Source organism: Rhamphochromis sp. 'chilingali' (genome assembly GCF_963969265.1).
Source record: "Rhamphochromis sp. 'chilingali' genome assembly, chromosome: 20".
Lineage (NCBI taxonomy): Eukaryota > Metazoa > Chordata > Actinopteri > Cichliformes > Cichlidae > Rhamphochromis > Rhamphochromis sp. 'chilingali'.
In genome coordinates, this window is record NC_137947.1 from 5,879,587 (window position 1) to 5,903,980 (window position 24,394).

Here is a 24,394-nt window from a genome sequence, read left to right on the forward strand (position 1 = left end):
ATCCTGTAGTCTCTTTGTCTGTTGTCTCCTGACTAAGGCAGCACAGCTATGTTACTGTTGCTTGCCAGCCACCTCTCAAAGACTTTCTTGGCAGTTAGGACCTCACTGGACATGTTTGCTGATCCCAGTGTGTTTATAAAAAAAAAAAAAAAAAAAAAAAAAAAGCACACACACACACGCAAAAATCACATAAAAATCACTTAGGGAAAATTCAGCAGCACTGTTGCTTCTGTGGCCTGAGGCTGAGGCACAGATAACTGTCTGTCTGCTTGCACAACAAACCCCAACCCCCACATGTTAAGAACCTTCAGCACCCAGGTGACAGGGAGAGTGACATCAATGTCTCGCGTCAAAGTAAAACCAAAACTAGTTATATATGTTTGTTTTTTTTCGACAATGTGAACAGTTTTGGCTGTTCTTTTATTGTTTCAGTGCTGTCCTACTTGCCTCAGGTTGTGTCACATGTTGAGGCATATTGTTCTAATGGAGGGGATTGTTGAAGTAAAAATTCTCAGGGTTTAGCACGACTGTATCATCTTTGCTGTATAAAGCTTAACAAGATCCACAGCTATTTATACACTGTTTCTTTTTTCTCTCGTTTATTTTAGGACCGGGCTATTTTGTCTACCAGACTTCACAACAAAACTCGGGGACTGCCAAGAATCTAAACCTGCTTCTGAAATCCAAGAAGTTCTGAGCGAGGACTCGGTTTCCAAATCTCCCAGCCAGGTTTCACACAGACCAAAGGATGAAAACACTCTCCCTGAAAGCAGCATACCTACACCTCCTCTACCCTGCCCCGTTCCCACACCAGTGCCAGCTGGACAGACTCCTTATCCTCCTTATTTTGAAGGAGCCCCCTTCCCCCAGCCCTTATGGGTGCGCCACACCTACAGCCAATGGGTACCTCAACCCCCTCCACGACCAATCAAGAGAAAGAAGAGGCGAACGCGAGAGCCCGGCCGTATGACCATAAGTACTATCCGTCTGCGGCCTCGGCAGGTACTGTGTGAAAAGTGCAAGAACACGCTAAATAGTGACGAGGACAGCAAAGATGGCATGAGCAACACCAAGACCTCTAGAAAAGAAAATTCACTACAAAGTGACGATGACGGCTACGACAAGGATACTCCTAATAAGTTGTCAAGAAAAGAGGACACAGTCACAGCCAAGGACACTAAAAGACGGGAAAATGGCACCAGCCTTGATAGTAAGCGTCTCAGAAAGGACAAAAGGTGCGAGGCTGATGGGGAGAAGTACCCTGGAACTGATGTTATTCCACACAGTCCCGTCATAAAGATCTCCTACAGCACTCCACAGGGCAAGGGGGAGGTTATGAAGATCCCGGCGCGAGTCCACGGTTCAGTCAAACCATTCTGCCCCAAACAGCTGGTGCAGAATGGCGTGGGGGAAAACGACAAGGCAACTTCTGATGCCACCAAGGAACAGCGGCACATTCTAGATGCCACAAGGTCTGGCCTCACTGTGTCCATTCCCAAACTCAAACTAACAAGACCTTTTGCAAATGTAGGTCAGGACACACCTTCTCCAAAGATCCGTTTGAGACCCCCTCAGAGGGACACTGAGGAGAGCGTGGTTGAGTATGATGCGGAACTTCTTGGAGGCACCAGGAGACGGAGCCCTAGGGGGCCCGGGCCGTGCCTCCCACACTCCGAAGACTCAGGAGAAGGCAAGAACTCTCTGGAATTGTGGTCAGGGAGTTCAGGTGAGGAGGTGGATCGCGGCCACAGCGACCTCACCCTTCTCATTAACTTCCGTAAACGTAAAGCGGATTCTTCTAGTTTGTCGGTGTGCAGTAGCGACAGCCTGGACGAGTCAAAGTCCTTCAGCTCGGACGGCACCTCACCAGAGCTGTGCGATCTGGCGCCTGGTGAAGACCTCTCTGTAACCTCATCTTCTGTACCTTCACGGGACGACTGCAAGACGGTGCCGCCTCTCACAGTGCGGCTTCACACCCGCAGCATGACAAAGTGTGTGACAGAAGAAGGTCACGCCATAGCGGTGGGTGACATCGTGTGGGGGAAAATCCACGGCTTCCCCTGGTGGCCCGCACGCGTCCTGAGCATCAGCGGCACTCGCAAGCAGGAGACAGCCAGTTGCGAGGCCCAGTGGCCCCAAGCCAAGGTGGCGTGGTTCGGTTCACCCACAACCTCCCAGCTTTCTGTTGCCAAACTGTCGCCCTTCAGAGAGCTCTTCAGGTCCCGCTTCAACCGGAAGAAGAAAGGGATGTACCGGAGAGCTATCCTGGAGGCAGCCAAGGCCGTGGGTCACATGAGCCCGGAGATTACGTCACTGCTTTCTCACTGCGACACGTAGGTGAGTTCATAGCACTTACATGTGCCTGTATCACTTCTATGACTATGTTGGGCAAAGGGGTATACTATAAACTAGAGCTGGGCGATATGAGATTTTTTCATATCACGATATGTTTTTTTCGTTTCAGGCGATAACGATATCTATCACGATATAAGCCAAATAACTATATTTGTAAGATTTAAATGTGCCGTTGCTCACAAGTAAAATGTGAAATAATCAGCAGCTTGTTTTTATTTAAATATTTATTTCCCATAATAAGTTCAACAGGGTAGATGTACTTAAGGAACATGAGACTTTTTCAGATAAATAAAGGCAAATATTGCAAACTACACAAAAGGCAGCCGCTAAAGCGTTTAAGTTTCAAAATAGAACAAACGAAACAGACTACTAAATTGTCAATTCCACTTAGAAACAAAATATTAATTCTAAAAATAAATCTTAGTTTGTTTTACAGAAGAACAGAGAAAACTGACTAACTTTTGTCAATATCAAATAAACTGAGAACTAAAAGGAAATTCTCAATCTCTCCTTGTTGTATAGCTTAGCTTTTCAAACAGTTTTAACAGTTACTTTAGTCTGACAAAAGCCGAATGACGAATTAGCGCTTCCAGTCAGAGACTGAGGCTACATCCACACGGGTATTTTTGAAAACAGAGATTTTCCGTTTTCGTTTTAAAAAATAATCCCGTCCACACATAAAGGGAGAAATGAAGGAAAACGCTGCTATGAACATGCCAAAGCAGCAGGTGGCGCTAGATTCCTAACCGTGCAGAAATGTTGGCCAATCAGAAGTCTAGAAGCCTCGGTGGGAAAAAGTAAACAAAGCTGGGGCATAGAAGCAGAACTGAGTCGTATGTGTGGAGGGACAGTAACTGTGTGTATATGTAAGCATTTAAACACTGCAGAGAGTAGAATTAATAGTAACAGTATTGTAGAAATTCATTTCACCGAAACAATAACGTGGCGCACAGTGTGACGCATGCACCAGTTTATTGTATTTCCAGACTTGCTTTCGGCACAATTTACAGTGCACGCTACTCTGTTTTTGTCAGACTTGAAATAGCCAAAATACCTTCACACTACGGAACTTCTATGGCTCTTCCGTTCAACAATCTCTCCGACGTTGGAACCATCATCTGTTTTCTCTTCGGTCACGCTCGGTTGATTTTTCTAGTCGGCACACTCATTTCCTCCATTACGCGCTGGCTCCATTACCCGCTGGCTGCTTCCCAAACAAACACACGTGCGGCTTGGCACTTGTGCTGTACGTAACAAGTCACGCGACGTGACGCTGCGGCTGTGATTGGTTCGGCTCTGCGCTACTTAATTTGGATTGGCTGACCTTTTTTTTTTTTTTCTTTTTTCTTTTTTCTTAAGAGGACAAGAGCGGCGAGGTCTATCGCGATAGCTTAATTTCTCTATCGAGTAAAAGTTATATCGCGATACATATCGTTATCGTTCTATCGCCCAGCTCTACTATAAACATAGAATATTACAGAAATCGTTACCGATCACCTGCATTTTTTTCAAACAATGTCTACATGGTAGATGAAGGAAATGCTTTAAGTGAACCTAAGAAGATAATACAAGCAGCCAGTTGGTGTTGTCGTTGTGTGCTCCCCCACAAAAAAACAAAACAAAAAAACAAGGCCCACACAAACACACGGACCAACACCAACTGGCTGCTTGTATTTTAGATTGTATTTTATTTTTTTAGATGACAAAAAAAAACTCGGTCTAGTCATCAGTGGCCCAACTGGTAGTTTTAATCACAATGATTGACTATGAGAAACAAGTCTGACTCAGCAAGAACAAATTACAGCACAGAGCTGGTGCAGATGAGCAAGAGCTGCCAGTGTAGAAATGTTGGCTGTGCAGACACAATACGGGCTGCATGCATGAGTCAGTTGATTGACAGTAAGTCGGCACGTTTCTCAGTTTTTGGCATTTTCTGTTTTGTTTTGTTTTTTTTAATATGAACCTTTTCTTTCTTAAACTATTAGAAATTGAGTAACTTTGATATTTGCATTGATTCTATGATTTGACCCCCCCCCCCCCCCCCCCCCCCAAAAAAAAGCGCACACACCAGAAAGAATATACAGCCAAGCTAAAAGTGTATGTTTTTAATTTATTTCAATTGTGTCCCTCTTGATTGTATATATTTCTCCTGTTTGCTATTTATTCCTTTATATTTTATGCTGGAGCAGTTAGTATAGAGCCCCACAATTTTGTAGTACACGTGCAATGACAATTGTTAAATATTCCCTGTGCCTCTCCGGCTGTATTCACCAGCTCTTCCCTCAAATATCTGTGAAACCTGTAATTTGATGAGCATGTTAAACTTTAGGGCAGAATGCTGAGCTAAAAGAAAAAGAGCTTGTGCTCCAACCCGCTCTAGTACCAAACACTTTGAGCTGTGTCGTGCCAGCCTCGCTGCATTCACGTCCTGAAACAGGTGCTGTGTTTGAGGCAGCAGAGCAAACATTAACACAAGCTCTAATGAAGGCACAGGCTGTGCGGCTGCCTGTCAACAGGGATGGTTTGTTTAAAAGGCTCATTTCAGAAAAGGACTCGCATCAGGCTGTACTGCTTCAATTCAAGCAATCAGAGTGCATGACCATAAGTTGTTTCTTTTTTTAAAGTCATCTCTTATTTGGTTGTCGTCCAAGTGTGGTGACCTAGCCTGGGTAGCCAAGCAGCAGGTTTCTCAACATACACTCAAATGTTAAATATTGTCTCTGAGTGATAGAAGGGGCAAACAGACCATTTCCAACCCCACTGTTTACTCTGTTACGAGCACAGCAGCCAAGAGGGAATTGGTTATAGCAGAGGATAAACAGTAAGGGGTTAAGGCAAGCCTATATTTGGTGCCTTTTCCAGACCTCATAAAGGAAGCGTTTTTCTTCCTCTGTCAGCTACACAGAGGTTTCACATGACTGATATAACATGTTGAGCACAACACCAAACGCACTGCTGATTCTTGCAGACTCAGTTAAAAATGACCTGCACCGGATGCATGACCTGCCTTGTTTGCTCATTGTCTATCCCCCTTTTGCCTCTCTCTCTTTTTTTGCATAGAGCCTGAGGACTGAAGACAAGTCTCCGAGGTTTTTCTGAATTCTCAGACTATGTCATCAAGACCCAGGAGGGAGTACGTGTGGTTGCCACGGCTACTATTTATACGCCCTCTCATTTTTTATTTTATTTTCTTTTTTCTCACAAGGCTGGTGGAAAATGGCCGCCAAGGTGGAGTGTTCTTGAGACCGGATAAGGGAGCAAAAAATATAAAGGCCTGGCATCTCATGGTCTTCTTTGAACTATAAACTATTCCTCCTTTTTTTTTTTTTTTTTTTTTTCCTTTCCTAGATTTAATCATATTTCAATAGAGCCGAATAACAACACTACAAGGACCTGAATGTATTTATTGTCTGTAATGTTTTATTATGATCCAGTAAGTTCACCCTTTCTACTACAGTCTCGCAAAAACCTCCCAATCTGCTGCTGTCATTATCGCGGGCCTTGCCGCCGTCGTCGTTTGGCTCCAAGGTTCCCCTCCTCCAGCCAAGAAGGCTCCCCCTCCTCTTCCTCCTTCATCCCTCGGACACAAGTTTAAAAAGGAAAAAAAGTCTTACCCCAAAACCTCTTTTCCTCTGAAAATGTGAACAGCTCCATCCAGAGACAGTAGTGACTGTTTCCAGCTAGCGATCACAGTGTTTCATCCTCGTAGCCTTCCGCGACATTAGTTGGATTTGTGGATGTATTTATACTGAACTCTGTTCCTCTCCTGATTCATGTCGTGTCTCTTTTCCATTTCATTTTCTAACGTTACGAGTGTCATGTCGGCGTACTCTACCCCTCCCAACGCTTTTGTTTTTTTTGCTTGTTTTTTTTCCCTGAGAACCATTATTAATTATTTAAAAGTGTCACGTTTAAGAAAAAAAAAAAGCACTTTATCTGTACCTTGGTGGCCTGCTGTAAGCTCACTGTCTGAAACACTATTGCGAGATACAGCCCTGTTAGGCTGCAGGGGAATTCAAAAGTCTTTGTGGTTGACTATCCATGGCCTTGGAGATACAAAACAACTTTTTTTTTTTTTTTTTTTTGTCTTTTTAGTCGTACAATTTCGGGGACACCAGACACAGATGGTTGTGTACACTGTATTCTCGCATTTTGACTTGGGTGCGTTTCTCTCTCACTACAAAAAAAATTCTCCATGTTTTAACATTATCCACTGGATAAACATGGACGAACAAGCGCGTCAGAAGTCCCCTATGCATTATCAGTTAAAGCTTTATGAGTGACTTTGGGAGAAGAAGAAAAAATAACATGCTGTAAGAATACTGTGAATTCAACTGCTGAGTGTGCTGAAGATAAAAGGAAAAAAACCTGCTTGCTACTAGTTGGAGCAGTTATATTGAGACATCAGGCAAAAGCAGACCGACTGCGCCGCTGACCTTTAGTGACCTTTTGTGTTGAAAGCAGCACAGTTGGATTTAGAGGGGAAGGGAGGGAAAGGCGAGGCAGCCCTGTCGGTGTTTAAAAACGTAACTTAACGTTGCGCGCAGTCACACTCAGCAGACCGGTCCGTCTGCTTTCTGTCCGCCTGGAAACTGTTCGTTCCCATCGAGGCTTGCTGTCAGCGAAGCGTATTTTTAAAGGGGAGCAGTTTAATGCACTCTTCTTTCTTTTTTTTCTTTTTTTTTGATAATCTGCAGTTTGACGGTTTGTAGTCAAGCGCAGCTAGGTCCCAGGCAGCCTTACAGTTTAAGAGTCTATACGTACGTATGCCTGAGAGGGGAAGTGGTCGACAGGATTTTTCCCCACATATGAGCAACATGGCTGTCTACTGTTGCCCACGTTGGTCAATAATATTAGCTACTTTTTTTTTTTTTTTTTTACATGTACTGTACATAAAATAAAATATACAAGCAATACTTGTCACTTTGTCATTGATGATCAAAAGGGCTCCTGTTTTTGTGGTACCTCATGTTATTGCAGTCCATTAATTGACTTCAGAAGTGCAGGAGTGACGTCTGATGATATTGTAGCAATATTATCAGAGTTATTTCAGCTTGAGGCTTGAAAGTTTAGACAAAATTCCCTTGATCTGATAAGTGTTTTGTGGGAAAGTGTGTGACTCTTGTTAAGTCGGATGCTAGAGTCTTTTTATATCTCGCGGGATTGGTCCTATATTTCAGTCCTTTGTTGTTGTTGTTTTGTTTTAAGCTGGCTCAAATCCAGTGTGCATCAACCAGCTTGTTGTCTCGAGGAAAAAACACAAAGTTCAATAAAAGTGTTTTAAGTTTTTATTGATTTATAAAATGATTTGCTTTCAGTTTGTTACAAAGTGGAGTCCAAAACTGCACCGATGAAGTTAAACGTGCACAGAGGCAGAGACTAAATTTCAATATTCACGCGTGAGGGTTCACAGGGTTCACGCGGATTTCCTTATTATGAAAAGCAGAATCGATGATTTGTCTTAACACGTATTAAACAGAACCAGCGGGTTTCCGTCATGTTCTTTCGTCCAATTTCACACCTCCTGAGAGGCCTGCTAGTAATTTGATCTTTTCCTTTAAAGCTCAGTTTTGTGGGTTGAAGGAACTGTGCAGTTTATTCATTTAGTTCAGCAAAGTTGAAATTTTGCAGCAGTCTGAAAATTAAGAATACATTTAATAAGTAATGACTAATCAACACAGTTCCTATATGACCTTTCATGGTGCATATACTGCTGGTATGTGAAGGGCAAAAGGTGAATGTATCGCTTCTGTTCTATATAGTAATATATTCATCAGCACAACTGTAACCAGTATACAGTGAATAGGAAGCAGAAGTAAGTGGATGGATGGGTTATGGCTTCTATCCCCTGGCATCCATTGTTCAGTGTGTCAGATTTACATGTTTCAAAGAATAGCTTGACATTGTGTGAAATCAGAAGATTCATAACTACATCTATGTCCAGCTGCTGCTCTTAATATTTCTGAGCTGTCAGCCTCAACAAGGCCTCAGTTCTGTTTCAGGTTGGAACTCGACAGCCTATCTGTAGATTCCTCTGTGGTCTCTGCTCAGGTTTGGCAACACCTTGCGCTGCTAAAATTGGTTTTACAGCCTTTGGTTTGTTCTTGTTTTTCTCCTCGCGTAACATAGGAGTAATTTCAAACCCGTTCAAACCCCTGAAAATAAACTGAGGCTTGTGTAAGGTTTGAGTGGAAAGACATGTAATGCCTGGATGGTTAAACTTTAAACACTGTCTTATTGATGGGCTCTCTCTGCGCTGTCCTCAGTCTTCCTTCCTGTCTGCCCTCCTCAGTTATTATCATATGATCCCTGTTTAATTTAGAGCCTCCATGTCATAAATAGGAGGATTTAAGTATGTTTGTTGCATAACTAGTGCGGGCGGGTCACCTCACATTGACCAGCCTATCTCCTGATCAGATCATTTTACTATAGAGGATCAGCTGTACATGTCCCTTCCCCCCCCACGCCTGCTCTTATTTCATACCTCTAAACTTGCTGTGTCTATTGCCAAACATTTCATAACTCTATTCCCCGGGACCTAAGCACCCTCCAAGTAAACTCACTGACTGAACAAGAAGAGGCCAGAAAAAAATGGGAGGTATGAAACTTCAATTCAAGAAGCAGACTGATGGGTGTTAAAGGTCATTAGCTGCCACGAGACGGAAAATTGCACAAGTGCCTGACAGAGTCCCACAGATCTGCTTTTGACCAGGATTTTGACTCGTACCTGTTCCTTTAAATATACAGTTAATGGACATTTGAATTACTTTATCATATCGACCACAGTCCACTACCCCGTTTGTATTTGTAACTCTAAAAATCACAAAGTAATGCATCATATCCTGTTGGGGGATGTTGGTCAGTCCCACATGCACTGACCCAGTTGGCTGCTGGTGATAGATGAGGGGTTTTTATTTTATTTTTTTTTTGAGGCATTGTGAAAATCAAACCAATATTTGGTAATTTGTGAGTTTTAGAGACCCCTCTCTCAGCTCCATATTTAAAAGTTGATGTCAGTCTCACCTGACAATGAACAGTCCATTTACCTTTGTAATATATTTTATAGAAAATGTATATTGCAACATTTCTTAATGAACATACGGTTAGGTCCATTGCTATTTGGAAAATTAAAAGTTTATTCTATTTGTTTTTTGTTTAAAAAAATAACAAGAAATGGATTTTAAATCAGGCAAAATGGTTTGAGAGAATTATTATAAAAGTAATTGGACTAACAAGAGGTTTCATGACCAGTTGAGGACTGGTCCCCCATTATTTTTATTCTAAAGTCAGCAGGTAAAGGTGATTCAGTTCAGTTGATTACCAGTGTAGAACTATTTGGTTGCTTTTTACTGATGCAAGTGAAGGAACACATCATTAGGCTGGGGGAAAAAAAACCCTAAAACCCAGGACGGGTCAAATCTACAGTCTGGTACATTCTTGAAAAGCTACAGAATGATCGCAGAATTATTTCCATGGTTAAGGAAAACAATATCCAGCCAAGTCAAGAACTCTCTCGTGCTATTATCAAAGTCTACAATCAAGAGACCGTTTCATGAATGGAAATGCAGAGGGGTTTCAGCAAGGTGGAAATCGGAGGTTAAGAACAAGATTAGAGTTGCCAGAAAACATCAAAAAGGGCCTGCAGAGTTCTGAAATGGAAACAGCTAGGGTTAGTTACTGCTATGTTTCTGTTAAATTAAATTAAGGAATTGAATTGAAACTGAAAGCCTTAATTTCACTCACAAATCCACTGAGTTGGTGTAAACAGGCAACATTACAGAAACTGTGTCATTATAGTGTTTCTCACTTTCTGTCTGACATTCAGTGAGATCGCTCGCTGCTGTTGTCATGCAAAAACAAAGGGTTGGTTGATAATCAAAATCCATCGATTTCTTTTTTAGCAACATGAAACAAAAACATAGAACCCCTAAAACAGAACCCATAAAACCCTTTACCCAAAACCCCGTGGGGTAAAACAGAGGAAACTCTGTTTATTATAGCTGCGGCATCTCTGCTGGCTTTTCAAGTTTGTCTTAAGTCTGCTTTTTCCTGCAGGCAGGTCTGAGGCTGCCTTTGGCTCAGTGGCAGTTGCTTATTGTTGAACTCTGTGCAGGTGAGGCACTAGCGACAAATGCATGCAGGCATTTTTCTGAGCCTTAGCTACACACACATTTCTCTCTGCAAAACGTGTCTAACAAAGATGTGTCTGTTTGCCAGGTGGAACCTGCAGACAGAGCAGCAGTGACCACTGTGGAGAGATTTGACAGGGTGGGGGTGGTTTTCATTGATGTGCAGCCAATATCGCCTTTCAGTGTGGATCACATAGATCTGAATGGGAATATATCTCCTCTAATATATTCACAATTAGCAGTTTGGCATGCATCTTCCAATATTATAGGAATCCTTTTTCTCCAGGATTTGACTGTTCAGGAAAATCCATGTATATAAACACATCCAACATGCCTAACCAGAGTTAAAACTGTACCTGTGGCCCTGAGAACTCAAAGGAAAAACAAAAGCAATCAGCACAAACGTGCATGTGTGCAACTTTGCACATGGGCATCTAACCCTAACTAAACCAGATAAAGAACTGCTGCGCAGCAGTAATGAACATGCCTGAAAATGCATGTGATTCATACCATTACTCACGCCCTGATGACTAATCAGAGTACACATACTGTGTGAGCATGTGTACTCTGTGTACTTGCTGACATGCAACAAATAACTGCAGTAGTGCTAGATGTTAAAATAGCTCCTGTTTAATGCTTATTTGGGTGCTAATCTTTAGTATTTGCATGTTTCTATATTTGATTCTCACTTTTGAGTTCGAAGTATATTCTTGTCATGCTGTCTATGTTGTCTGATTTAGTGAATGCTTTTCTGTCACACCTTTTTAATGTCAAGCTGTGTTAAAAAGCACACAAAATTACGCAACTTTACAGGCTTAGGTTATGAAGGTGTGACTGCCCTAACCACTGCGTTTAATGCCTGTTTTTCACTAACCAGCATTAGTAATTCATTTTTCACTGTGATATATATTGCTAACCGAGCTAGCCAGCTATGGTTAGATTAGCTGATAACCCACCACACCCCCTGACCCTCCTCCCCTCTTGTCCATATGTGGTCATACTTTATTTCAAAAAGACAAAATGGCCAAAGTGCCAGACTCAAAGCTTCAAAACAACAGACCATAAATCAGTGGGATACAGAGTGGTCCGTCTTTATTCTCCAGTTTGAGTGTATTTAAGGTCAGACTGAGTGGCTCCATAGTGTGTAGTAGTTTACACATTCACCCAAGAAGTGCTAGGTCACAAGCCCCTCTAGGGTTGCACCGAGACCGATATCAAGAATAAAAATTAAATTCAGTTTCATTTATATAGTTAAAGATGTACAAGACCGTAGTGCGCCCTGTGACCCTTTATGATCAGAGTGTTGGCTGGCCACCACAAAGCACGAACAGACCCTTCACACAATGGAAATGCGAATGCTGTGATGGTGCCTGGGCCTGACACGATGGGACCACGTCATGAACACCGACATCCGAAAGCGGCTGGGCATCGCGCCAATCACGGAGAAGATGCAAGGAGCGCGACTGCAATGGTATGGGCACGTGGTCAGAAGTGACGAAAACTCGGTGGCAAGAAGCACTGCGACTCAGCCCCCAAGGCTGGCAGACCAAAAAGGCGATGGATGAACCGAGTCAAAGACGAGGTGAAGAAGATCAGCGTCAACCTGAATGACGCCCTTGATCATTCTGAATGGAGGCGGCCTTGCAGAAAAGCGAACCCCTCAGAGCGGGAAAAACGCTAGGAGAAAGAAGTTTCGAGTTACGACAGTCACCTCACGAGAAAACCCCAACAATCAAATGTCTCCCCCTACACCCATGAGCAAACACTTGGCGACAGTGGGAAGGAAAAACTACTTTAACAGATAGAAACCTCTGGCTGAACCACACTCAGGGAGGTGCAACCACCGGTTGGGGGTGAGTGGAGGGAGAAATGACAAAATCTGCCAAATCAAACGTACGTAAGGTCAGACTGAATGTTAAGCCTGAAATTGGTGTGGTCCAATCAATGAGCACTCGAATAAGCATTAAACAGCAGTAAAGAGTGTCAGAAGTAAAGCCAGATGGGCCCACTGAGTCCTCACTCCTTGGCTGCAGATTGTTTTTCATTTTTAATGTATTTCAAATTCCAGAGATGAGGTATCTTACTGTTCAATACATTTGAAGATGATTATAATCCAAGAATCTGTTGGGACCACAGCAGGTGTCAACACATCGCAAATTGGTATCAAACTTCTTTACATCCTTGTGCATATTTACATATCTCTGAAGCAGCACTCTGTGTATTTCTAGAGTCTATTGTGAACTATCCTGTGTGATACAATAGCAGGTTTAACATAACCCCAGGACCTCATCTCTATTCAGATGGAGCATGGCAGCACACGGGCACATGAGCCTCAGTCATCTCCCTGCGCTGACTGCACAGATGAAATAGGCTAATTGCATTTAGATTTGCTTATTATGTTCCAAGCAGTTTCACAACCAGAGCAGTTGGGAACAGCGTTCCCCCTGTTATTATGGAAACACGTATACCTACACACATGTGTGTGCTTACACAACAAATGCTGCCTCTCAGTAATCCTCTGTATTTCCTAGACTTTACATAAAACTGCACAATCCATCTACATGTGCCATTTTACCACAGCCTATTTGAAACCCAGCTTTAGACCCTGATTTCCTCCTTTGACTAGCGTGAGCCAACAGTGAGCACATGCTTGTGCACAGAGTGATCTCCAGTCGCATCATTTTTGCCCTCTCCGTGCACTCATTCCCAGTTTGTGGAACGGTGTGCTGCTCATTCATGCATCAGTGCGATGTAAATCTGGGACAAAAAAAAACAAAAACGCAAGGCACATGGCAGTGGGATGCTGGGTGCAATTACTGCTAATGATATGCCTCCATGCAAGCTGTGGCCATAATTAACTTTGGAGAAAGGCTGGCCTGTCAGAGCTGTGTGTGAGGGGATGTTCGCAGGAGCAGACCCAGAACTTAGAGGCAAGCCTAAGAAAGCAAACCTGCTTTGACATTGTTCAGACAACATGTCTGCTACCGCAGATTAGGCACGCTGGGTGGTCTCGTGCTCGGTAACATGATGCGGATGTTAATGGAATTGTCCTCCGGAACTTAGTGAAAACTTGGGCTTACTCAGGAGAGATTGTGGCAAGGCGTGGTCAGCAAGGAGCAGTGGAAGTGGATGTTGTCTAACGTAGATATCCTTGACAGCAAACAAGGGGGGGTAAAGTAAAAGCAGTCCTTATACTACTACCACTAAAACAAAAATCATGCTAAGGCTTCCATAGAAAGGGGACCTATGAAACAATCCATATGTATTTTACCTTCCCTTGGACTGATTACACAAATAAAAAGTCGACATTTTATGTAACACAGAACACACCTTTGCTCTCAGCACAGATGCAGATGTGTTCTTCTAAATTTACACCCTTGAAAAAATGATAACCATCCTGCCTGACATGTCTTCGGTGTTTATTTGACACGTCCCACCTGTCCCTGGTGCTGCGAGGCAAATGGCACGGTGGTTTCAAAAACAGGCCTTGGCACGTCTCCAGAGCAATGCACAGGAGAGCTGTCGCCTCCTTTGTCCTTGATGCCCCGGAGTCATTTCTCACTTCTGTCATCCGTATCGATGGCCCGGAAAGTTTGCTGGCCAGGCTTTTTTCCCCCCCTCTACCTTCTTTAAATTGAGTCGTTTTTATTGATCCAGCTTAATCATTTGGGCTTTGATCACTTCAGTGTCTTATTTGCATTCGGTAGCAGCTTGCCCCTCACTCCGCCCCCCCACTCGGACCTCCTCCTCTGCCTTCAATAAATGGAATAATAAACCGCACATATGGGTAATTTTCTGCAATTTATTTGTGCTTATTTAACTCAAAGGTGAAAGGGAGGATTGAAATTTCAGTGCTGGCTATGAAAATAATTAACATTTTCTTTAACAATAGCACCGTTACGCAATTTTTGAATTTCTCTCAGCTTGCGGTTGCCAGATATGCAGCCTTTCCCAAAACTTGCCTAATGCAGTTCCAGGAAGACACTAGATACATTACTCAAGGATCTGGGTGCGGTTCCACTTGATGATTTCCATTACAGCCCGAGGGTCAAACCGTGCGACCTGGGTAATCACTGCTCAGGCCTTGGCAGGAAGCGGCCGTCACTTATGATGGACTTTAAACAGCGGTGTCACGTCTCCCTCCCGTTCCGTCAGACGCACAGGGTTTCCTCAAATATTAACACAGGCAGACAGACTGAGTAAACACCAGGACTTCTTTTGTCCAGGCCTCTTTTTTTAAATTTCAGGTTCACCCAGTTCGCGGCCGTGAGCACGCATGACTTCTTCACTGAGTCTTCCAGGATACGGCCGGGGCTCTGCTCTGCTCAGCCATGGGCAGCAGCTCCAGGCCTCCCTGAGCAGCTGTCGACGGGCTCCAGAGACAGAAAGGAAGGGAGAGGGAGTCGCCCTGCCCCCAACTTCACCAGCCTGCCTTCTCTCACTGCAGGGAACTAAAAGAGGGGGATGGGCATTCATACGGAGAGATAAAACATGGAGAAATCCTGAAGCATACTTTAGCATCTCTACATAATTCTGCTTAAAGGACGTTGACTTAATTATTAATCACAATCATCCCGATGATTCACATGTCTTGTTCCCTGCACTCGGCCTTCTGTTTTTCCCGTCTGGCCTTGTCTGTCTTTTCTTTCTCAACCTCCTGTTAATCACCTCCTCCATTGTCCTCAGACTGTACTGGTTTTCTGTACTGAAACCACAGCCGGGCAAACATCCTCAGGGGGCTTAAACCACTGGCGTGCCAGTGTCACCGTAGGAAGGAAGAGAGTCTGTGGCATCTGTGTGAAAAACAAAATGACAGGATAATCTAGACTATACGATGACTAATGATTGCATAACAGCCCTCTGGGGGCAGCTGAGAATGCTTTATCAAGAATGCTTTATCAAGGAAATGCAGCTAAAAATATAGAACAGTGAAAAGGTCACGCCTGATTCACGAATAGCTAAAGCTGGATCTTAAATGTTAAAAGCATTGGGCGTGAGCGGCGTGCAACCTGAGTGGTAGCAAGCACAAGCTCGGGCTTCTGATCACACATTTGGTGGGTTTAATCAGTACGCTTTGCCATTTGAAGTCAGAAATCTGAGTCTGATTTGTTGCTTTAGACCTCTTTCGGAAAGTGTTTTTTATTTGCTGTTGGTGCAAAAAGACTCAACGTTTTTTAAAATGAAGGAGGAATGAGCAGGTGGAACATGCTCAGAACACCTAATCCAAGAGGCGCCCAGGAGGCATCCTCGTCAGATTCCCGAACCACCTCAACTGGCTCCTTTCGATGTGGAGGAGTAGCGCCTCTACTCTCAGCCCCTCCTGAGTCCAGCCACCCTTTGGAGGAAGCTCATTTCTGCCAATTGTATCCGCGATCTCGTTCTTTCGGTCACTACCCACAGCTTGCGACCACAGGTGAGGGTAGGGACGTAGATCGACCGGTAAATTGAGAGCTTCGCTTTTACGCTCAGCTCTCTCTTCACCACAACAGAGCGTCCGCATCACTGCAGCCGTAGCACCAATCCATCTGTCGATCTCCCGCTCCCTTCTCCTGTCACTCCTACACAAGACCCCGAGATACTTAAAGTCCTCCACTTGGGTCAGAAACTCGTCCCTGACCCTGAGAGGGCACTTCACCTTTTTCAAGCTGAGGACCAAGCCTCAGATTTGGAGGTGCTGATCCTCATTCCCACCGAGCTGGTGGCCATCACCCAACGAAGCCAACAGAACCACATCATCCGCGAAAAGCAGAGATGAGAGTGATTAGATAGGGTGCAATAGCAGTCATGAAAGTTGTTATCAGTGCAAGCTAGTTAGTGTGAGAGGGGATGGAGGCCACAGCTCGGGGGGGAAAAGCTGTTCCTCGGTATATTAAAACTGAATAACTGGGGCACTTACTGAGCATCTGTACCACAGCAAATACAGAACACAATGTGAGTGTGGATAGGGGGGAAACAAGTTTCTAATTACAATAACTTGCTATTTATCAGTACTATAAGATAAGGAAAAGGGCATTATGCAGAGTCAAGTTAATAGAATGAATGATTATGTCCTCTCGCTGTAAAATCAGTAACCTAGTTGTAATGTAACTCTTCTGTTAGAGGTGGTTCAAGGGTCCAGTGTAAGATCTAGCTAAAGGTCAGAACTAACACTGTGGTCTACAGTGAAATTAAATAGCACTTACAATGTATACGTGACAGTGATTACTGAGGTAATTCTTCTGTTTTGTTTTTCTGATCGTCCACATGTAGAAAAAGTAATTCTAAAGCACTCTGGTCTAGTGTTTCTGTCTTTTATGTCCATATGTAGCATAATAATACAGAATATGTTTTGAAGAAGTCATTGTGATACTGAGAACTCTGTTTTTTTTAAACCCAGATGGAAATTTTCTGCCTGTCTTTTGCACAGTAAGTAAAAGTTGTCCCTTTTTCAGCACTGGAACACCATCATGTGAGCGAGCGTGCTCTGCAAACAGGAAATTCAACGAGACACCGAATCTACCACAGCCCTGTGTTTGCTAAATAAAACTCTCCTGCCTCCCAAGAGCCAGAACACGGTCACATCAGTGGTCACAGAACTCGTCATTAGGTCCGACTGACTGACTGGCAGAAAATAATATGCACTGCCATTAATCTTTGCACGCGCTTTTCCTCTCCCCAACCCCCTCCATCTCGTTTGAGTCCTCTGAGATTTTTTTTCCAGCCCCGTTTGGTCAATACCTTTGCTCATCAGTTTGCTTTACGGACACGTCAGCTCAAAGCGTACCGTTCCCATCAGCCTCACTTGCGTTTTGCGTGACGCTTTATCATGCAAATCAGGGGTGTTGTCATGTCAGGACATCAAATGCTTCCTTTCTGTTTGTCAGATGGCGCTGGCGTCTTCTGCAGCAGAGGTGCAGAGGCAGCAAAGAATTAGAGTTAGAAACCTTTTGTTGCCATTATACAGTTTATATCAGCATACATAGCAGAGCAGGTAAAACTAAGAAGATTTGCACAGTAATTATAAAAAGTAATTAAAACTGCTAAATATGATAGAAGTGAGGTAACAAATCACAGCCATGCTAGGGAGTAGCATGGCCACTGAGCGACTTTATCAGTAATAGACAACACTGCACGGAGTTTCTAGTAATATGAGATCAATGTTGCTCATTAAGGGAGTATTGCATTTTTCTGGGATATTGCACAAGCCAGAAATTGCTGGTGTGTTGATGATCACACACTCCCTCTTCTCTGTCTTAGCGCTGCTCCTCACACTGTGATGCAATATGTCAGCAGTAAAGGGTCACCAGCAGCTTTCAACCCAGCTTGTTCTTCCTGAGCACTCAGGAAGTGAAGTCACTGCTGTGCCTATGTAGTGACCGCTGAAGTCACAGTCCAGGATAGGTCAGCGGAGGTGAAGGTACCCAGGAATTCGAGGGCTTGAACCCTCTCCATATAATTGCAATTGATGTAGCGAGAGGCCGGGGTTTCGCTGTTCTACCTGAAGTCAAAGATGATTTCTTTTCTCTTCAGTGTGAGGTTGTTTGTTGAACTTCAGGCTGACACTTTCAGGATTTCTTCTCTGTAGGCAGACTCATCCCCTTCTGCTGATGAGTACAGTGGCCATGGTGTCATTTGAAATTTGATGATGGTGTTACTGGGATGGCCCGAGTTGCTGTCATGGGTGTAAAGGCCAATAGCAGTGGATTCAGCACACAGCCTTGCAAAGAACACATTCTCAGTTAGTGTCACTGTCTGAGGGTGATTTGTGAGAAAGTCCTTTTTCCAGGTTGGATCATCTCTGATCCACTCAGGGTAAAAAACTCTGGATGGATAATTCTGGATATATATTTGACCAGAATTGATATTCATTTAAATTAGTTGGTTACCTGGCACTGATGTGGTGTTTAAGCAGATTCCACAATATTTCGATTGGGTTGAGGTTGGTGCTTTGGGCAGGTCATCCCGGAAGCCAGCTTGCTTTGGTTTTAAGACGTGTTTAAGATCATTGTTCTGTTGAAATACGCAATTGTGTCCATGTTTCAACCGTCTATCTGTTGAACCGATGTGAATTTGAAGCATTTGGAGTCTATCTCATTATTCCACACACTTTTGTGCAATGCATCAGTACCACTGGCTAAATATCTCATTTGTCTGACCATAAAACTTTTCTCCACAGGCCATTTGGCTTGTCCACGCGGGCAGCTGCAAATTTCAGTCGAGCTTGAAGGTGTCGATGTTGGAGCAGGGCCTACTTTCTTGGTTGGAACTCTCTCAGTCCATAGCGATATAAAACTCACTTTACTGTGGACACAAATTGAGTTTTACTAGAGTTTTACTGTTAGGATTCCAGTAGTTTCCAGTTCATGGCAGACTTGAGGCTTGGTGGTCCCATCCTAACTAATTTTCTTTCCTCAGATAGTGACATTTTGTGTCTCCTTCCAGAACATCCATGACTTGTACTTACATACAGTTTGAACTGATGAGTCTACAGTTGTTTAGAAGAAATGGCTCCAAGAGACCTTCACAGCTTACGTTAATAAATAAACTGAGTTCCTTTGACTTTTTCATTATGTTGAGTATTGGTCAATCCAATGAATGCTGTCAACTAAATCCTGTTTACGCTGGAAAATCTAAATTAAATTCAACCTTGTGCATCCAATTGGTTTTTTCTAAAGCCATTGAAGATGCATGCTGTGCATTCATTTGAGCCTGGAAAAGAACAGTTTTCCACTCTACAAAAACCCTGCTCATGGCCCTCACATGAAAGCTTTGCCTATAGCAATTGCAGCTACATGGGCTGCAGATTTCAGACAGGGTGGGATGAAGGCCTGCGACAGAGTAGTTGAATATACTGGTGAAGACATGTGATGACTGGTCTGCACACGCTTTTAGAACCTTGCCTGGAATCCTGTCAGACCCGTCTTCGTGTATTTGTAGTTTTAGTGTGTGGGCTCTGGAGTCTCGGGTAGGGATGGGTATCGTTTAGGTTTTATCCGATACCAGTACCAAACCGGTACTTTTGAAACTGTGCCGGTGCTTAAACGGTGCTCAAACCGGTGCTTAAAGAATGGAGAACACTCATGTTCAGCTGTTTTTTTGTAAAAAGATAACAATGTTAGCCTTTTCTGCAGCTATAGGGCATATATGGTCTCACTCTTGGCTGGAAGCAGTGCTTAAAACACCAATTTTGTCTAGAAACCTCTCATGTTTATCTGTTTCCCACTTTTTCTTTGGTCATTTTAGCCTTTTTGGCCAGGGTGAAGGGAGCATCTGCCATCAAACAAGAAGACAGCCGCATGTAACTACGATGGTGTTTGCTAGTTCACTTTACATGCATTAATTTAATAACGTGGTTAGCCTCAACGTAAATTACACACGGACAACATTAAGCTACTCGCCCAGAGAAGAACGGTGGCTGCTGCTGCATCATCATCCTCATCATTTCTGCTACACTGGCAGGGCTACGGGCCAGGACTTTACTCTTCGGGTTTTTGGGGGATGTTGCTAACTCCGGGTCCGATAACAGGCACCACACCCGCAGTAGATGTGCTCGGTGTGAGGTCTCGCATTTCTCAGCTTTTAACAAAATGCTATACATCGCTAGGTGTTTCATCAGATTCAAGGTGTTACCTCCTTTGCACAGTATCACCTTAAAGCACTTGTTGCAGGCTGCTGAGTTTGCATCTTTTGCTGTGAAGTACAGCCAGACTTTTTACCGCTTCGCTTTGGGCATTTTTAATCTGTAGCTCTGCTCTAAAAGAACATACGTACCTGGGCCTGCCTACTACGCTTGCAAAGGTAAAACGATTGGCTAGAATCCAAAGTGTATGACATCTCAGGGAAAAAAAGCACCGAAATGTGCGCTGCTTTTCGGTCTGGTTACTACCATTTATGTCAGAACCGGATACCGGTACCCATCCCTAGTCTCGGGGGGATTACCGTTATCGAGTTTCAATAAGGGCAGTTTTAATTTTCGTGAAGGAGTCGCTCTCATGACTTATCAAGTGACACCACTGACTAGCCAATCGTTGGCATTTAGTCTGTGGCAAACCAGTCGAGTTGAGTAGGTACTAGTAGGAAAGAGCTGAATGTGTACAAAGAAGCAATTTACTTCCTCTACCAGTGTGCCGCCCCAACTTCCCAAGTCCACAAATGTTGTATTGCAGCCCCTGTACTCAGCAATATCCTGTATTCCCTGCCACACTCACCGAGGGTCTTGTTCTCCAGAGGGGTGGGAGGGTGATCACAAATTTGTCAGCCAGGAGGCCATAATTGGTGTCCTATGTAAAGGTGCTTTGTTTTTTAAAAACATATTTTAGGTTTTTACTGGCTCATATCATGGGTTAGGTTTTTTACTTGTTGCTGGTTAGGGTCTAAAAACAAACTGATTAAAACTGACAGACGATTGTGATTCTCATCACATTCCTCCTGATCACTGAAAAACAAAGCTTACCCAGTGCATTTAAGGTTACGTCCACACTAATGCAGTTTGAAAACGCATCGTTTTCTCTCCGTTTTGGCCTCCCGTCCACACTGAGACGGCGTTTTCCTTAAGGAGAAACGCTCTTGAAAACGAATACATTTCAAAAAGGAGCTGCCCCGGCGCAGTGTGGACACTCAAAAATGCAGACTTTCTAAACGATGACGCATTTTAGTCATGTGATGCAGTCATGTGACCAATTAAACAAAGATAGCGAAGGGCAGCAGTTGTTTTGATTGCTCTCAATTTTGACAGCCCTAAAAAAAAAGATTAATATCAGTTTGTACATGCTCCAGATAGCTTTTCTTCTAATTCTTTAATTCTCACTTGCTTTGCGCATGTGCAGGACTGGAACGTAAGCGTTTTGGGCCATTTTAATGTGGACGCACAACTTTGTGAAAACGACTGAAAACGCTAGTGTGGGCGCGGAGCGTTTTCAGTCGGAAACACCGTTTTCAAATCTATCCGGGCTAGTGTGGACGTAGCCTAAATGTGACGCCCAGGGGTACATTAGTGTGTCAGTATGTGAGAAACAGGGAGTGAGGCACTGTGCTCAAAGCACCTGCGCCCAAGGACACCTTTGATACACCAGCAACAGTATTTGACACCGTGGGAAGGACAAATCTGCTTTCAGTTTGCTGGTTTAAGCTTTTAAGCCTCTGTATATTCTAATTTAAATACTACGGTACATGATATATGGCTTTAACTATATTCTACGAGCGTCAAAGCTATTACTTTGTTGGTTTTACTGGCTGTCAGGCACGCCTATGAATACGGCAAGAGCAGCCAATGACAGAAATATGATCACAATTCCTTTGTGAAATGATCTGACCTCCTCTGTTTGTGTCATTTTATAATGAGGCACACCTAACCCGGCTGCTTATGCAGCCTAATAAAACCCAAAGGCTCATTTGTAAATAAATTTTAACCGCATTTGATTATAAATTCACCAGCTGCTGGGTGCAAGGTAACTCATGATTAAAGCCTGTGCGCCAATCAAATTACCCTCTAGAAAGCTGTGCCAGCGATGAAACGGGCTGACACATATTAGACAGAAATGCGTGAGAAGGTGTCGTGTACGTTGTGGGTTGAGGGTGGTGGATTTCTTTCTTTTTTTGGCACGCAGCATGATCAGCATTGTAATAATATCTCCCCATCGTTCATCTGTCATTTTTCTGGTCCATGGTCACACATTCCTTGCATGTGCTAGTATTTACAGCATTGCTTATCTGCTGGTATCTCTTTCTGTTTGGCTTTTCAAAGTTTATCCTTCAATAGTTGTGTGCCCTCAGGCTGCTCTAGTCCTACTTTATCTGTCGATTATTTTGAACCACAGCGTTTTGCCAACATCAAAAGCATCTGGCACCATAGAAAAGGACATTCCAAGATCATCGACTCACCCGCAGTGAGTCAGGCACACACACACACACACACACACACACACACACACACACACACACACACACACACACACACACACACACACACACACACAGAATGTTCTCAGTGAACTGTACAGATTGAGGGTTGGAGTTTAGCTTAAGGATGTTACATCAAGAACGGTTTCTGTCTGCGATTGCGCAACGTGATAATGCGATACCTGACAATGGAGCTGGTGTCTGTAAAGAATGGATTAGATAACATACGTGTGTACAGTCTGGGTGTGTGTCAGAGCCTATAACAGTTTTATCTGTGATTCAGCAACGTGGCGCTGTGATTGATGCTAGCTTAAATGTGCAAAAACAGAAACAGCAGTGTGTGCTGTGGGTGTAGATTTTTCATATCTAGCATTGAGACTGAACTCGTGTCCTTTGTGAGTGCATCGGTGTGTGTGCAGCCCAGCCCCGCAGCTATGCTGATCCCATCTGTGAACTCTGCCTCCTCACAGCTTGATACCAGCACCACCTCCATTGTCTCACTAATCCAGGACTGTTAACATTGCAGCGCCACAACAGGCGCTTACTGGAGCTCCGGATGGCTCTTAAAAACTCTCTCCACTAAACAGACTGCAATCTAATTAACATGGCCAGGGGTTCAGGATGGGTGGGGGCGTATGTGTGTGTGTGTGTGTGGGAGTAAGGTTAACAGGATCCACTGGGATTAACTGCCTTTCGATTATCGGGTAAGCCTGTGCTGCTACAGGTGTTAATATGAAAATGGCTGCAGTCAGGATCGACTGCATTAATGTGTAATATCAGTCACTGATTCAGGTGGCCCACAGCTTCTTTGTATGATCTCATTGACTGTCAGATTGATGCTTTGATGTGTGATGAATGACAGGAAACAGTACCACCAAATGAGACCTCAAGTATGAGAGTGTTGGTGTGAAAATCCCACCCTCAAGCAGTCCCTGTTATCCAGGTAATGATTGTGATCTTATACTTGATCGGGCCACATTATTAAAGAAAACCCATCATTAGATCACCTTTAGTGAATTTAAGAATGACAGAGTAGAGCTACTTTCAGCTTATTCACAAGCATTCGCCACAGCGTGTGGCGTGTTTGGTTTGGCAGATTTTCACACTGGATGTCCGTCCCAGAATCAAACTGGGAAGCTAGATGTGTAAACCACTACACAACGGAGCCACCAAGGATTACAGACTACACTTCAATTCATTTTGCAATAAAGGGTTGTAATCTCAGGGTTTACTGGCTCGGCCAAACCTTTACTGGTCAGATGTGTAAGTGGACTGGCCATTTGGAATGACATTTATACAGTGCTTTTCTGTTTCCACTGGGCAATCGAAGCTAAGCTGCAGGCTACATTTAATAATACATTCATACAGCGCCTTAATATACTTTAAGCACTAGATATCCTGACTGGACTCACAGCCACTGTTTACAAAACAATGTATAAGCAGTGGCTGTGAATTTCTGTGTTTGTGGACTGCAACAGATTTGCATGTTGTTAGCTTGTAGCCAGCTATTGTTGTGTAGCCGGCTCGTTGTTAGCTATCCAGAGACATGTCTGATCTGCTGACAATTAGTAACTGCGACAATATCGGGAATAAACAAGCATGTTTATGCACGTTTGAGCCCTGACTTGAGTTTACAAGATGAGGCTTGAGGTGAGGAGGAAGTGCTGGAGGAGGTGAAAGATGAGTGTCAGGGACCAAGCAGTGAAGCATAAAGGACACAGGTGTTTAATTCAAAAAGGGGTTTTATTGACCCAAAAGTATGAAAAGATATTTAACGAAACCAAAACTTAAACAGGCAGACCAATAAAAGAGGTCAACTCAATAGACTAAACTCAAGATACCCCCCACAGCAATGAAGCATGTGGTTTCATCCGATTAGGCTGTAGTGGCACTTCAGCTCTCCCAGCCCTTTGACACACCTTTTGCCAGACAGGAGGAGACGCCAAACCCCAGGTAACTCAAACAAAGAAAGATGTATTAATATCACATAAAACAGAAATTTGAACTTGCAGTGTTAATATGTGTGCACGCCA

The 24,394-nt window shown here is 43.6% G+C and overlaps 1 protein-coding gene across 2 annotated transcripts in view; it reads left to right on the forward strand.

The window, feature by feature from the left end:
• Positions 1-24,394, forward strand: part of pwwp2b (PWWP domain containing 2B) — a 47,172-nt gene that overhangs the window by 2,033 nt on the left and 20,745 nt on the right. Inside the window, exons 2-3 of one of the 2 annotated variants that reach the window (XM_080868569.1) lie at positions 609-2,333; positions 5,416-7,600. In XM_080868569.1, coding sequence (XP_080724695.1) covers positions 609-2,333; positions 5,416-5,422 — 1,732 coding nt within the window. In that variant the 3' untranslated portion in view covers positions 5,423-7,600. Of the gene's footprint in view, positions 1-608; positions 2,334-5,415; positions 7,601-24,394 lie in introns of those variants that run through there. The other variant, XM_080868568.1, reaches the window with a different exon arrangement.